The sequence below is a fragment of the Staurois parvus genome, unplaced genomic scaffold (assembly GCF_062004578.1).
Source record: "Staurois parvus isolate SC_StPar_1 unplaced genomic scaffold, SC_StPar_1.0 ptg000249l, whole genome shotgun sequence".
In the NCBI taxonomy this organism is placed as follows: domain Eukaryota; kingdom Metazoa; phylum Chordata; class Amphibia; order Anura; family Ranidae; genus Staurois; species Staurois parvus.
Genome location: NW_028318045.1, coordinates 13,449,306 through 13,462,746, shown reverse-complemented (window position 1 = coordinate 13,462,746; position 13,441 = coordinate 13,449,306). Strand labels below are relative to the sequence as shown.

At 42.7% G+C, this 13,441-nt stretch overlaps 1 protein-coding gene across 1 annotated transcript in view; it reads left to right on the top strand.

Annotated features, from left to right (window-relative positions):
• The window catches only part of SAMM50 (SAMM50 sorting and assembly machinery component), a 30,116-nt gene that overhangs the window by 1,430 nt on the left and 15,245 nt on the right, over positions 1 to 13,441 (top strand). Inside the window, exons 2-6 of the mRNA XM_089680795.1 lie at positions 4,336 to 4,446; positions 7,153 to 7,254; positions 9,719 to 9,806; positions 11,060 to 11,166; positions 11,351 to 11,481. Coding sequence (XP_089536921.1) covers positions 4,336 to 4,446; positions 7,153 to 7,254; positions 9,719 to 9,806; positions 11,060 to 11,166; positions 11,351 to 11,481 — 539 coding nt within the window. The remainder of the gene's footprint in view (positions 1 to 4,335; positions 4,447 to 7,152; positions 7,255 to 9,718; positions 9,807 to 11,059; positions 11,167 to 11,350; positions 11,482 to 13,441) is intronic.

The following is a 13,441-nucleotide window of genomic DNA, read 5'->3' as shown; positions in this document are numbered from 1 at the left end:
AATACGGTACATAAATTAAATTTACATCCTTTTTTTCCCCACAAATTGAGCTTTCTTTTGGTGGTATTTGATCGCCTGTGCGGTTTTTATTTTTTGCGCTATAAAAAAAAAAGTCTGACAATTTTGAGGAAAAAAAACAATATTTTGGACTTTTTGCTATAAAACATGTCCAGTAAAAAAAAATGCAAAAATCAAATTTAGTCATAAAATTCTGCCAAAATGCATTCTGCGACATGTCTTTGCTAAAAAAAACCCCAATACGTGTAAATTAATTGGTTTACGTGAAAGTTATAGCGTTTACAAATGGCGGGAAAGATACTGGGATTTTTAGGTTTTTTTTTATACTAATAATGGCGGCGATCAGGGCCTTGTGGCGGCGATCAGGGACTTATGGCGGGACTGTGGCGGACATTCTGACAATGGGGGGGTACTGACTTGGGGTCACTGACATCCCCAAAAACACTAATACAGTGATCAGTGCAAAAAAAAAACCACTGACACTGTACTACAGGCAATGGGGAGGAAGGGGTTAACTTTATTTTGCAGGGAAGGGTTACAGGAGTGAGGGGAGTGTTTTACTAGGGGGCGGGGTGTGTACTGGACGGGACAAGGCTGATCAAGAAAGAGAAACTGTTTTTTCTCGATCAGCTCATCCTCGAGCTGACAGGGAAGTGACAGACAGCACAGCTACTGCAGCTGTGCTGTCTGTCACTGTTTGCCGTTGATCGCCGGGAAACAGCCGCTAAGGACCGGCTGTGACTCGGCGACTCACATCTGCGGCGGTGATCGGCGGGATAGATCGGGCGGCGGCGCGCCTCGCGCATGCCCCCTATTTGTTTACAAAACACACGTTTTAAAACGTGGTTTTGCCTGCGAGTGCCGCCCTGCCGCCGTATATCTACAGTGGCTGGGCGGCAAGTGGTTAACCGAACACATACACTGACCGGCCACTTTATTAGGTACACCTGTTCAATTGCTTGGTAACACAAATTGCTAATCATCCATTTACATGGCAGCAACTCCGTGCATTTAGGCATCTAGACGTGATGAAGACGACTTGCTGAGGTTCAAACCAAGCATCAGAATGGGGAAGAAAGGGGATTTAAGTGACTTTGAACCTGGCATGGTTGTTGGTATCAGAAGGGCTGGTCTGAGTATTTTAAAAAAAAAACTGCTCATGTACTGGGATTTTCACACACAGCCATCTCTAGAGTTTACAGAGAATTATCCGAAAAAGAGAAAATATCGAGTGAGCGGCAGTTGTGTGGATGAAAATGCCTTGTTGATGTCAGAGGAGAATGGGCAGATTGGTTCGAGATGATTAAAAGGCAACAGTAACACATGTCAATATGGACCAAAATCTGGGGAATGTTTCCAACACCTTGTTGAATCTCTGCCACGAAGAATTAAGGCAGTTCCGAAGGCAAACGGGGGTCCAACCTGGTACTAGCAAGGTGTTCCTAATAAAGTGGCCGGGGAGTATGTGCAGAAGCAGAAGGGTGGACTTTAATTCCCACACCCCATATATATGCATTATTTAGCAGCTGCTGTTTATGTGTTGAGAGTGCGCTCACTGCTTTCTTCCAGCACAGGCTGAGCTGTAGCAGCCAGCTCTCAGACCAGGCTACTGATCGGTAGCTGGTGGGATTGGCTTCCAATCATGTGACAGTCATCACAAGATCACTGATCCTTCCCACCCCCTGGGTATTCAAAACTATTTAACCGCCTCCCAACCGCCATATAAGGAAATGACGGGTGCAAGGCAGTTCTCTCATTCTGGGAGGATGTCATAAGACGTCCTTTCACTCTAACCGTGCGTGCGCTGGTGTGCTGTGTCCCTCGGACGCAGCGGATCAACGGAAAGAACCAAAGACGTCGGCTCTGTCATGTGATTAGCTGTGTCCATTCACAGCTGATCACATGTAAATAAGGAAATGCCGGTTATCGGCATTTCTCTCCTCGCGAGCTGTCATGCTGACAGCTCAAGAGGAGAGGAGAGCTGGTAATCGGCATTCCTCAGAGGGGACATGTACACTGATCATCAGGGCACTGATGATCAGTGTAGCCCCACCAGTGCCACCTGTCAGTGTCCACCAATGTCAGCTGTCAGTGCTCATCAATGCCACCTGCCAGTGCCCATTATTGCCACATATCAGTACCTACCAGTGCACATCAATGCCACATATCAGTGCCCATCTGAGCTGCCTTTCAGTGCCACCTATCAATGCCAGTCAGTGCCACCTATCAATGCCAGTCAGTGCCACCTTTCAGTGCCATATGAGTGCTGCCTTTCAGTGCCCATCAGTGATGCCTGTCAGTGCCCATCAGGGCCACCTATCAGTGCAGCCTATCCGTACCCATCAGTGCAGCCTCATTAGCACACATCAGCGAAGGAGAAAAATCACTTATTTACAACATTTTATAACAAAAACTAAGAAAACTTTTTTTTTTTAATCAAAATTTTTTGTTTTTGGTTTGTTTAGCAAAAAATAAAAAACCCAGAGGTGATTAAATACCACCAAAAGAAAGCTCTATCTGTCTCAAAAAAATATTAAAAATTTCATGTGAGTACAGTGTTGCATGACCGTGCAATTGTCATTCAAAGTGCAACAGCGCTGAAAGCTGAAAATTGGCCTGGGCAGGAAGGGGTATAAGTGCCCTGTAGGCAAGAGGTTAAATTGATGCTGAGGTTGGCAGGGGTTAAATGACCAAGATCCTTCAAAGGTTCATTCATATAGATGTTTATTGTTTACACAGGATCTGGTATTAAGCATTCCTGTGTAAAAAGTTGTGCACATGTAACATTTATGCACATTTTACATGCGACCGATGTATGTGGACCCTGTTTTCCACAGCAGCTGCTCAGAGTTGACATGTAAATATCAACAATGTGCAGCCAGTGGCACCACCACTCATTACACACCGAAAGACCTCAGCTGATATGGAACAATTAAAGGCCCACGTCATTCTGCATGTACACCACTGCCACATGATTAACTTACTCAAAGGGAGATGTAAACCTCAATAGTGTGTAATAAGTAGCGGTGCTGTCGCTGCCAACACATTGATAATTACCCATCAGCACTGAGCCAGTAGGGTCCATATAGGCTGAACTCCTGTTTACACGCATACAGCCTAAAATACGGCCCATATGTGTAAGTGCTTCTTAGCACCTCTTGTCAAGTTCTTGACCGTTCTGAGGTTAAATGTTAGCACTAAGCAAGAACTCGCATTGTGGCACAACAGAGAAAAGAGGCAGACAGTCGCACTAACGGGCAAAGTAAAACTCTCATTTTGGTGGCAAACCAACCCAAGGATCTATACTAAGGGTTTTGCGCACAAATTTTTCATGAATCGATCTGCGGCTTCTTCAAAGCCCAAATCTGGAAAAATGTAAATGATCTCATTAATTGCTTATTTTGTCTTACTCGATCCTCCACTACCCTGGCAGATGATGCTCTCCTATTCTCCAGTGATACTGTCCCTTGGCATTAACATGTCTGATGCGGGGCTATGGACAGTGCTTTAGTCTTGATGATGTCAGGATCCTAGATTGCTCAAGCATAGGGGAGAAGAGACTGTGGGGACAAGTCTAGCAGTGGGGAGGAGCTGTGGATCTGCTAAGTGAATCTTTCTTTTCTTCTAGACCTAAACAAATAAATAACCATTGCAGTGCGGACGCAGCCCCACTGCAAGGGATCATTTTTTAGTTGGGCTGTAATAGACTTCACCCTCTGACTCTATAAAATGTAATTCTTCAACCTTTTATATGGGTTTCTTTTTAGAAATCCAATATCTTGTGACAACCCAGAAAACATACTGGTTGGTTACCTGGCTTCCATCCAAACTGGCCATATTGGGTTTGTGCAGGACTGTGCCAGAGGCAGATGCCACCTGAAGAGGTTGAGCATTAAAGCATCGTACTATTAATTGTTGTTGTGCAGGCACCTGCATCATAACAACCAGGGATGTTCTGCAGCCTGGGGGCTGAACATGGACTGAGGACAGAGTGCCCACACCTTCCTCCATCAGTGTTGCTTCAGTTGGCTTCATGGGAAGCACTGCCCTAGATGTGTGTATGACTTGAGGTCTTCAGATTGTGAGCTTCTCTGGGGACAAGGACTGATGTGAATGCTTCAGTGTTCTCTGAAATATCAATGTGATAAGTGAGTAAATTTTGTGTATTTAGATACATCATAATGTGATTGCCCAGTGTTCTTTTATATTAACTTCATTATAAATAGTTGTGTATACATTTATGTTAGTCTATCCTTGTGGTTATATATGTAGGAAAAGAATGCACAAGTTGTAATCCCTTAATAAATTTCTCTTTAGAGCCTCGATCCTCTTCCAATGGATGGGCCAGATTTTGGAAATGTTAGCGATGACACCGATCTGGTAGAGGTGGAGCCTCAGAAAAGGCAAGAAATTTTAGAAAATAAAGATGTAAGTACAATTAAATATTTTTGTAAATGAACACTATGGTTTCAAAGGAAAGGAAAATATCATCTGAAACAGAAACTATTTATTGCAACTCTGTTACAAGGATAAACATTTGTAAACACAACCGTCCTGTAAAGAATAGATTTTTGCTCTCTTAATAAGCTGACATTTCTTTTTTTATATAATCTTTTATTTTTCTTCTTAGTAGTACAAGAAAATTCAACATACAAAAATGCTTAAAAACAAATTTTCATAGAATATAGACTGTAGCCTGGTCAGGCGTACACAAATCCACTGTACGTTAATGGAGTACAACCAAAAATAAATACACAAAATGTACAATAATGCAAGGATTCATAGTCTACCCACTACATACTTCTGATAACTTTTCAGTTGTAGGAAAAAAGTACTAAATTAAAGCCCACAAGTGATACAACTGATGGACGAAATTCCATAGGACTAAGTATAATAACAACATTAAAAACAACAAACAAAAGGGAGGGGGATGGGGTGGTCAATAAGTGACCAAAGCAACAGAGCTAAAAATCCATATAAAGTAAACATACCAGCTGAATCTTTCCGAAGGTTCTTTATCTTTATGGTTCAACGCATAAACGTCTGATGCCTGGACCCCTTCTGAGCCCTAATCCCTTGAATGAACACAGAAATGCTCAGTACTTTGCACTCTGTATTCATTCTTAATGGATGACATACTAAATGTTAGTCATGTGTCTATTACTGTATGTCTCCTTTGTGAATGAACACAAGAGTGCTCTGTCCTAAGCATTCCTGTGTTCATGACAAAGTGTCAGGCTGCAAGGGAGAAGGAAAATTGAGGGCTCTTGACTTTAATCTCCTTTACTTTCTCAAAGGTGAAATATCACACCAGCAGGCTTGCATTATGGCGCATATAACGCACGTTCTGGTGTGCATTGTGTATATGTACTACACTGCTTACTTTTTGTTTTTAACTTTTTAAAATTGTAGTAATTCAACTATTGTGCACCAGCTTGTTGGGACATTTTGGCATGTATTGTAACATGCCTGATTGCGTTCTAATGTATGCCTGCATAATTTTATCATAGCGCACACACACAACACTGTGGATCAGGCATTATCACAATGCATACGTGTGAGGTCAAGCTCCAGATTTTTGCAAAAAGGCACAATTTAAAATTTAGTAGTACAGTAATACCTCGGTTTAAGAATTTAATTAGTTCTGCAGGATTTTTCTTATAGCGAAAAATTCTTAAACCGAAACGCCGTTTCCCATAGCAATGCATTGAAAACCAATTAATCTGTTCCGGAGATCAGAAAAATGTAAACAACAATAAATACCGCATGAGTTATTTTATCAAGTCATGCTGCATTTTAGTAGTGACAACCATGTGTTAATATTTCAGCTGTCAGCGGGGTTCCCCACTGACAGCTGAATGTAAAAGAATTGACGGCAATTAAAAAAAATAATTTAAAAAACTGCGTGGGGTCCCCCTTTCCATCCATACCAAGCCCTTCGTGTCTGGTATGGATTTTGAGGGGAACTCCCACAACAAAATTTTAAACAAAATGGCGGGGGGGGGGGGGTCCTCCCCAAAATCCATACCAGACCCTTTTCAGAGCATGCAGACTGGCAGGTCAGGAAAGGGGGGCAAACAATGTTTCTTAAAAGAAACAACATTTCCGTTAACTTTGGGGAAAGTGACAGCTAATTCTGTGAGCTATAGTGAAGAAAAAAAAAGAGCCAGCAATTGCATTTAAAAATCAGCACTGACATACACTTCGTATTGCAAAAAAAATTCATACAAAATTTGTAAACCGAGGCATTATTTTCAGTGGATTTTCATTTGTAAACCGAAAATTACTTTAACCGAGGCGTTCTTAAACCGAGGTATTACTGTATTTGTTATTTATTAATTCAATACCGTTTTATATTTAGTAAGAATTTAATTTGTTGTGTTTGTGTGTCCTAATAATGATTTTTAATATTATTTTTATAAGCATTTGCACATCTGCCATGGTATATGCAAAATCGGTACATCATCTTTTGATGCTCTTGGTCCTATATTTTCCGGGTGTGTATTTTTTGGGGGACTTTTTCTGTAGAGTGGAAGAGCATGCATTCTTGCGCCTGACACCCTTAAAATTTGTTTGTCTACGCAGAGCAATATAGTGGAAACTCATATGTGAACTTGTCAGCCTTTTTAAGTGTTAAAGCATAACTTCACCAGAAAGGGAAGTTCTGCTCCCTCCTCCTCTCTCATCATTGTAAAATGTACCTATCTCTCACATGTACCTGCTGCCACTTCCAGAGCGGAAGTTCAGCCTCTCCCCGCCCTAATTTCCTGGGACACATCACATGTCCCAGGAGACTGGTGGACCATTGACATCTCCTGCATGTGCAGTGGGAAGCTGGCTGTGAAACACCAGGAAGTCACAGCTGGCTTCCCACAAGCAAGGTAGTAACATCGGGGATGCAAAGACCGGCGAAGAACTAGCTCAAGTGGAGACAGTGCTAGAACCTTGTACTGGTAAGTGCCTGTATAAAGTTAGCAGCTACAGTAGTTGTAGCTGCTGACTTTTACATTTTTTATTTTTTTTGTTTTATAACTGACCGGATCTTCTCTTTTAGCCTCTGTAAAGCCTATTAAATGCTTTAACCAGAAAATGTTATTTCCACAATTGATAACATATTGTCTGTCTTTTTTTCAGGTTGTGGTGCAGCGTGTGCACTTTGAAGGTCTCGGAAGGACAAAGGATGACCTTATCATGCCTGAAATTTGTGATGTTTTTAAAGCAAAGAACCTGATTGAGGTAAGTATTCAGTTTTTAAAAACTTTTGGTGGGTTCCATTCACAGTAGTCAAATTTGGGTATTTTATTGTTAGAAAAGGTGAAAAAAAATTGGTGCATGCAAAGGCTAAACCCCAAGCATTTATGTCAGTAACTGCCTTAATAAACTCTAGGATTGGTGCAAGTGCAGCAAAATCATGCTTTCCAACTTTAAACTTTTATAAAAAGCAAAAAAGTGGGCATAGCTACACAGTGCTAAATATTGGGTATGGTTTACTAAGGTATGGTTAAATAGAAGCTGAGTCTGTGCACAGTAGGCAGTGCATGTATTTACCGCAGACCTACTACAGGGTTATTCAGTAAACAGTAACTGTTGAAATAGCACTTTGTTCAGGGATATATCAGGAGCAAAATACCCCCAGAATTGCTGTTCAGCAGTAAATTCAAAGTTTTATTTTAATAAATACCTTAATGTTCAGCTCTGATTCAGCTGTAATGATTTGCCATATGCAGCACCTGCCTGTTAGTGTTAGGAAGCAGAGGCTGCTCTCTCTCCAGCATTGTACCTACATCTCAGTCACTAGCATTTCTACACTTTTCCTGCCCTTCCTTCCTTACTGCTACTGTGTTGTCTCGTGATTATAAAAGCATAGTACACAGATGTCCTCAGGCAGGCTTTGTAATTAACAGCATAGGGAGTTGTCGATATAAAGCCAACAACATTTAATTGTAGCACAAAAGGAAGATTGTGCCACCCTTGGCACACCTGCAGGGGGTTGCGAACTCCTGGGTTAGAACCTTTGTTGATTTTTTTTTTTTTTTTTTTTTTATTTCTGTCCCGGCGGAGGAAATTCCGGCCCTTGTCCTGTTAACCATTCTCACCAAAAAGAGAGAGATGGGAAATCCAAAATGTTGTCACTTCTTGTTCAAGGAAGAAGTGAGAGAAAATTCTCCAGTGGTCACAGCTCTCTAAGATTGTCTTTGAAGCCAGCTAGGTTTGCCAGTACGAGCTTCAGATCTGTGGCTTCTTGTCCTCGTTGTGTTTTTGTGGGCACGGATCTGTTGCACGTGTTCTAGGCCTGTCCGGCCTTGAACATGTATTGTATTGTCAGGACCTCTTTGCCATTTTTGATAACACACTATATTTGCCAGTCCATCATAACCAGAAGTAGGTCTTTTGGGTATTTTGAATGACTTTATACCTCAAAATCATCCTAGAATATTAATACGCATGCTTCTGTTTTATGCCATAAAATTTGTCTTGTTAAATTGGAAAAATGCTAATCCGCCCTCTATACAAACATTTCTATCGTATGGTTAATCTTGATCTACCTAAATCTAAGATGATCTTCAAAGGTCGGGCTTGCCCTAAAGTTTACGAAAGTGTGGCAACCCTGGCTGGACATCTCGGACTCTTTCTGGGGTGATATTCCACTATCTCAGTCGCATCTTTCTACAACTTGAGATGTTTTTTTGCACCACTGCTATAGCGGCTATGGGCTCTTTATCTCTCCTGTTGTCTATGAGGAGTAGGAGATGCATGTGTGTTTGGTTTTGTGTGAGTGTGTTTGTTTGCTCTTGGTTCCTGTATTCATTATGGTATCTTTCTATTTGCAACTGCTACAGTTTTCTCAGGTGGACTCAACGTAGCCCCTGAAAACAAATAATTTCCTGCTTTTGTCCTTCTGTATGTAATCATTACTCCAATGTTGTCAGTTGGGGCTCTTTTGGAGTGATTTCCTCTCCTTTCCTGTTGCAGCTCTAGGAAATGAGGGAAGATCTTCCCAGTAAAGCACTGGTAGAATGAAATAACCCTTCCCTACTCCTAATGTAACTTAAAAATGTCACAATACTACCATTTTAGCATATTTTGGGCACAGTCTAAACAGGGAGGCAGTTCGGCAGCGTAAAATAGTAGTAGAGGATACATGGACCCCAGCAGTGTAATGGTACTCGCATAATACAGTTAATTGACAAGGTGCAGCTGTGAATAGTAGTGTTAACCTGCTGGCTGAGCAGCGTATACATCACTGTGTTGAGCTCATCTTGTGATGTACACACGGCCCCCCCGCCCTAAAGCACCCCCCCATGTTGAGGGCATGTGGCCTGGTATGGTTCAGGAGGGGGGAACGACCTGCCGGGTTGCATGCTCGGATAAGGGTCTGGTATGTATTTGGGGGGTGGGGGAGCCCCCGCCATTTTTTAAAAATATTTTGGCGTGGGAGTTCCCCTCAAAATCCATACCAGACCTGAAGGGCTTGGTATGGATGGGAGGGGGAACCCCCCGCCATTTTTTTAAAAAGATTTTGGCGTGGGAGTTCCCCTCAAAATCCATACCAGACCTGAAGGGAACAGATTAATTGGTTTTAAATGCATTCCTATGGGAAAAGGTGTTTCGGTTTACAAATATTTCGCTATACAAAAAGTCCTGCAGAACGAATTAAATTCATAAACCGAAGTATTACTGTATATGTTTTGTTTTCCAGGTAATGAGGAAATCCCATGAAGCCCGAGAGAAGCTCCTTCGTTTGGGAATATTTCGACAAGTGGAAGTGTTGATTGATACCTGTGAAGGTACGAAAATCTCTAAGCCCCTAGAACTAAACTGGCCACATAGCTGCAGTGCAATTTCAGAGAAAATTCCCGTTCTGTAAAATAGTTTATTGTTTAAAATAAAAAGCCATGCTCCCAGTGTCAGTACAAGGTCACAAATTACCCCGGGTGCTGCCAACTGTGCCCCCTGTTTGAGAGCATTGTGCAGTGTAGTAGGGACTAACTTTTTTTTTTAATTATTCATTTTAACTATATATATAAAAATATATACTTTTTTTTTTTTTTTTTTTTTTTTACCTAGCTTGGCTCAGTTCAAACCTTCTTACCGCGACACCATCCAGGGAATAAAAACAGCCTCTCCTTACTGTCTCTGGTCATGTGATATGTTGCATAACTAGTGGAGATAGGGAGAAGGGAAGTCTGCCTCCGCTCCCCAGCAGGAACCCGTAGTGAGATGGAAGTCTATTTTCAGCAGGTGTCCTTTCTTCCTGCACTCTTCAACTATTGAAGGATGGAGATAGCAGAAACCTGTCCAGCAGCTCATGCAGTGCTTCCTGCACCCAAAGACCACCCCCACTCCCCTCATCCTCTGTCCCATTGTCAGGACTTCATGCTCTCATTACCGGTGCAGTTGTGGGGTGGACACTGACAAAATGTGATTTCCACTAGCGTCTAGTGATGTTATAGCTGGGTGGGTACAGATCTAAAATTATTCTCGGTGTCTGATTTTGGAGACCAACTATATTGCATATTAGCAGACCTTCCAGCTTAGTAGACAGCGTTACTTTTTTGTATATAGAGATCTAAACTGCTTTGCTATTAGATGCTATTCAAAAGCCTCTGTTTGCGTTAATGGATAACTTCACCTTTCATGTTCCGGATGTAACATGTTATGAATAGACCCCCATTTAAAAAAAACACGGCCGTGCAGGGCTCCGTCCACCCAGCCGTGTCACTCATTAACAGTCCTCTGAATGAGAAACTGCAAGTCCGGCAGCCTTAGTGACTGTTGGCTTGTAGTTCTCAATGAACTACCACCAGGCTGATTCTTCCTGTTAGTATATCTGACAGGTCTGCAGGAGACTTGCATGGCACCAGCGATATGCTGATCACTGGTGCAGTGGTTTACAGGCTAAGTTTTGCTAGCAAATGCTTTTAAATACTTTTATTTGTTAATTATTTTTGTTATTTTGATGTTCTGTATTTCATTTTCTGAATTGCTACTGTGAACTTTTTAGAAAATATATTTAATACAGATTATTAATGTTTCCCAGGTGAAGATGCCCTTCATAATGGGTTGGATGTCACGTTTGAGGTCACAGAGCTGCGAAGGTTAACTGGAAGTTATAATACGATGGTTGGCAACAATGAAGGCAGCATGGTAGGGACAGTGCTTAGATGACAGTTGTGTTTATGGACATCAGAAAATGTTCCTTGCAGTATAGCAAACATATCTGTTTGGTGTAGACCATTTCAAAGTAAAAAACAAGTTTCACAAAATTCTCTAAATTGATTCACAATTTATGTACTTGGAGATGGATTAAATGTTTTTAAACCTCTTGCAGGTTCTGGGGCTGAAACTTCCCAATCTCTTCGGTCGGGCAGAAAAAATGACTTTCCAGTTCTCCTATGGAACCAAAGAGACTTCTTATGGCTTATCTTTCTTCAAACCTCAAGTTGGGAAATTTGAGAGGAAGTAAATATTTAACTACTTCAATACCGGGCCAATTCTGAAACTTCTCACATACATATAAAAATCAGCATTTTTTGCTAGAAAATTACTTCACTCCACTCCAAACATTATATATTTTTAAAGCAGAGGCCCTAGATTAGTGGTCTCCAAACTGCGGCCCAGGGACCAGATGTGGCCCTTTGCTTGACTTTATATGGCCCTTGGGGTACTATTCCTCCCACTGACACCAACAATGGGGCACAATTCCTGCCACTGACATCAATGAAGGGGCACTATTCCTCCCACTTACACCAATGACTGGACACTATTCCTCCCACTGACACCAGTGACGGGACACTATTCCTCCCGCTGACACCAGTGACGGGACACTATTCCTCCCGCTGATACCAGTGACGGGACACTATTCCTCCCGCTGATACCAGTGACGGGACACTATTCCTCCCGCTGATACCAGTGACGGGACACTATTCCTCCCGCTGATACCAGTGACGGGACACTATTCCTCCCGCTGATACCAGTGACGGGACACTATTCCTCCCGCTGATACCAGTGACGGGACACTATTCCTCCCGCTGATACCAGTGACGGGACACTATTCCTCCCGCTGATACCAGTGACGGGACACTATTCCTCCCGCTGATACCAGTGACGGGACACTATTCCTCCCGCTGATACCAGTGACGGGACACTATTCCTCCCGCTGATACCAGTGACGGGACACTATTCCTCCCGCTGATACCAGTGACGGGACACTATTCCTCCCGCTGATACCAGTGACGGGACACTATTCCTCCCGCTGATACCAGTGGTGGGACACTATTCCCCCCGCTGATACCAGTGGTGGGGCACTATTCTTCCCCCTGATACCAATGATGGGACACTATTCCTCCCCCTGATACCAATGATGGGACACTATTCCTCCCCCTGATACCAATGATGGGACACTATTCCTCCCCCTGATACCAGTGATGGGACACTATTCCTCCCACTGATACCAGTGATGGGACACTATTCCTCCCACTGATACCAGTGATGGGACACTATTCCTCCCACTGCTACCAGTGATGGGACACTATTCCTCCCACTGCTACCAGTGATGGGACACTATTCCTCCCACTGCTACCAGTGATGGGACACTATTCCTCCCACTGCTACCAATGATGGGACACTATTCCTGCCACTGACATCAATGAAGGGGCACTATTCTCCTAGATTGTAAGCTCGAAAGAGCAGGGCCCTCGAACCCCTTGTGTATCACATTGTATTGGTATTGTTCTGTCACATGTTCTGTCCCCCTTTGTAATGTACAGCGCTGAGCGAACTATTGGCGCTTTATAAATACTGTATAATAATAATAAATAATAATTCCTCCCACTTACACCAATGACTGGACACTATTCCTCCCACTGACACCAGTGATGGGACACTATTCCTCCCACTGATACCAGTGATGGGACACTATTCCTCCCACTGATACCAATGATGGGACACTATCCCCCCCCCCCCAAACACCAATGATGGGACACTATTCCTCCCACTGACACCAGTGATGAGGCACTATTCCTCCCACTGACACCAGTGATGAGGCACTATTCCTCCCACTGACACCAATGATGAGGTATACATAGCTCACACTCTAGGACATTTTCTATTCCTACTGGTCACAGTCTGGCCCCCCTAAAGCTTGAAGGAAAGTAAACTGGCCCTTTGTTTATAATGTTTGGAGACCCCTGCCCTAGAGAATAAAATGGTGGGTGTTGCAATTTTTTATGTCACACAGTATTTGTGCAGTGCTCTTTTAAATGAAAAGTTTTGGAAAAAGTACTCTTTAATGAATTTTAGTGAACACAGACACAATATAATACAGGCAGTCCCTGAGTTACAAACATCCAGCTTACATGCTACTTGTACTTAAGATCAGAGGCAGTGTGATGTCACGCTGGCCCCGGAAACCGCCGGGTGG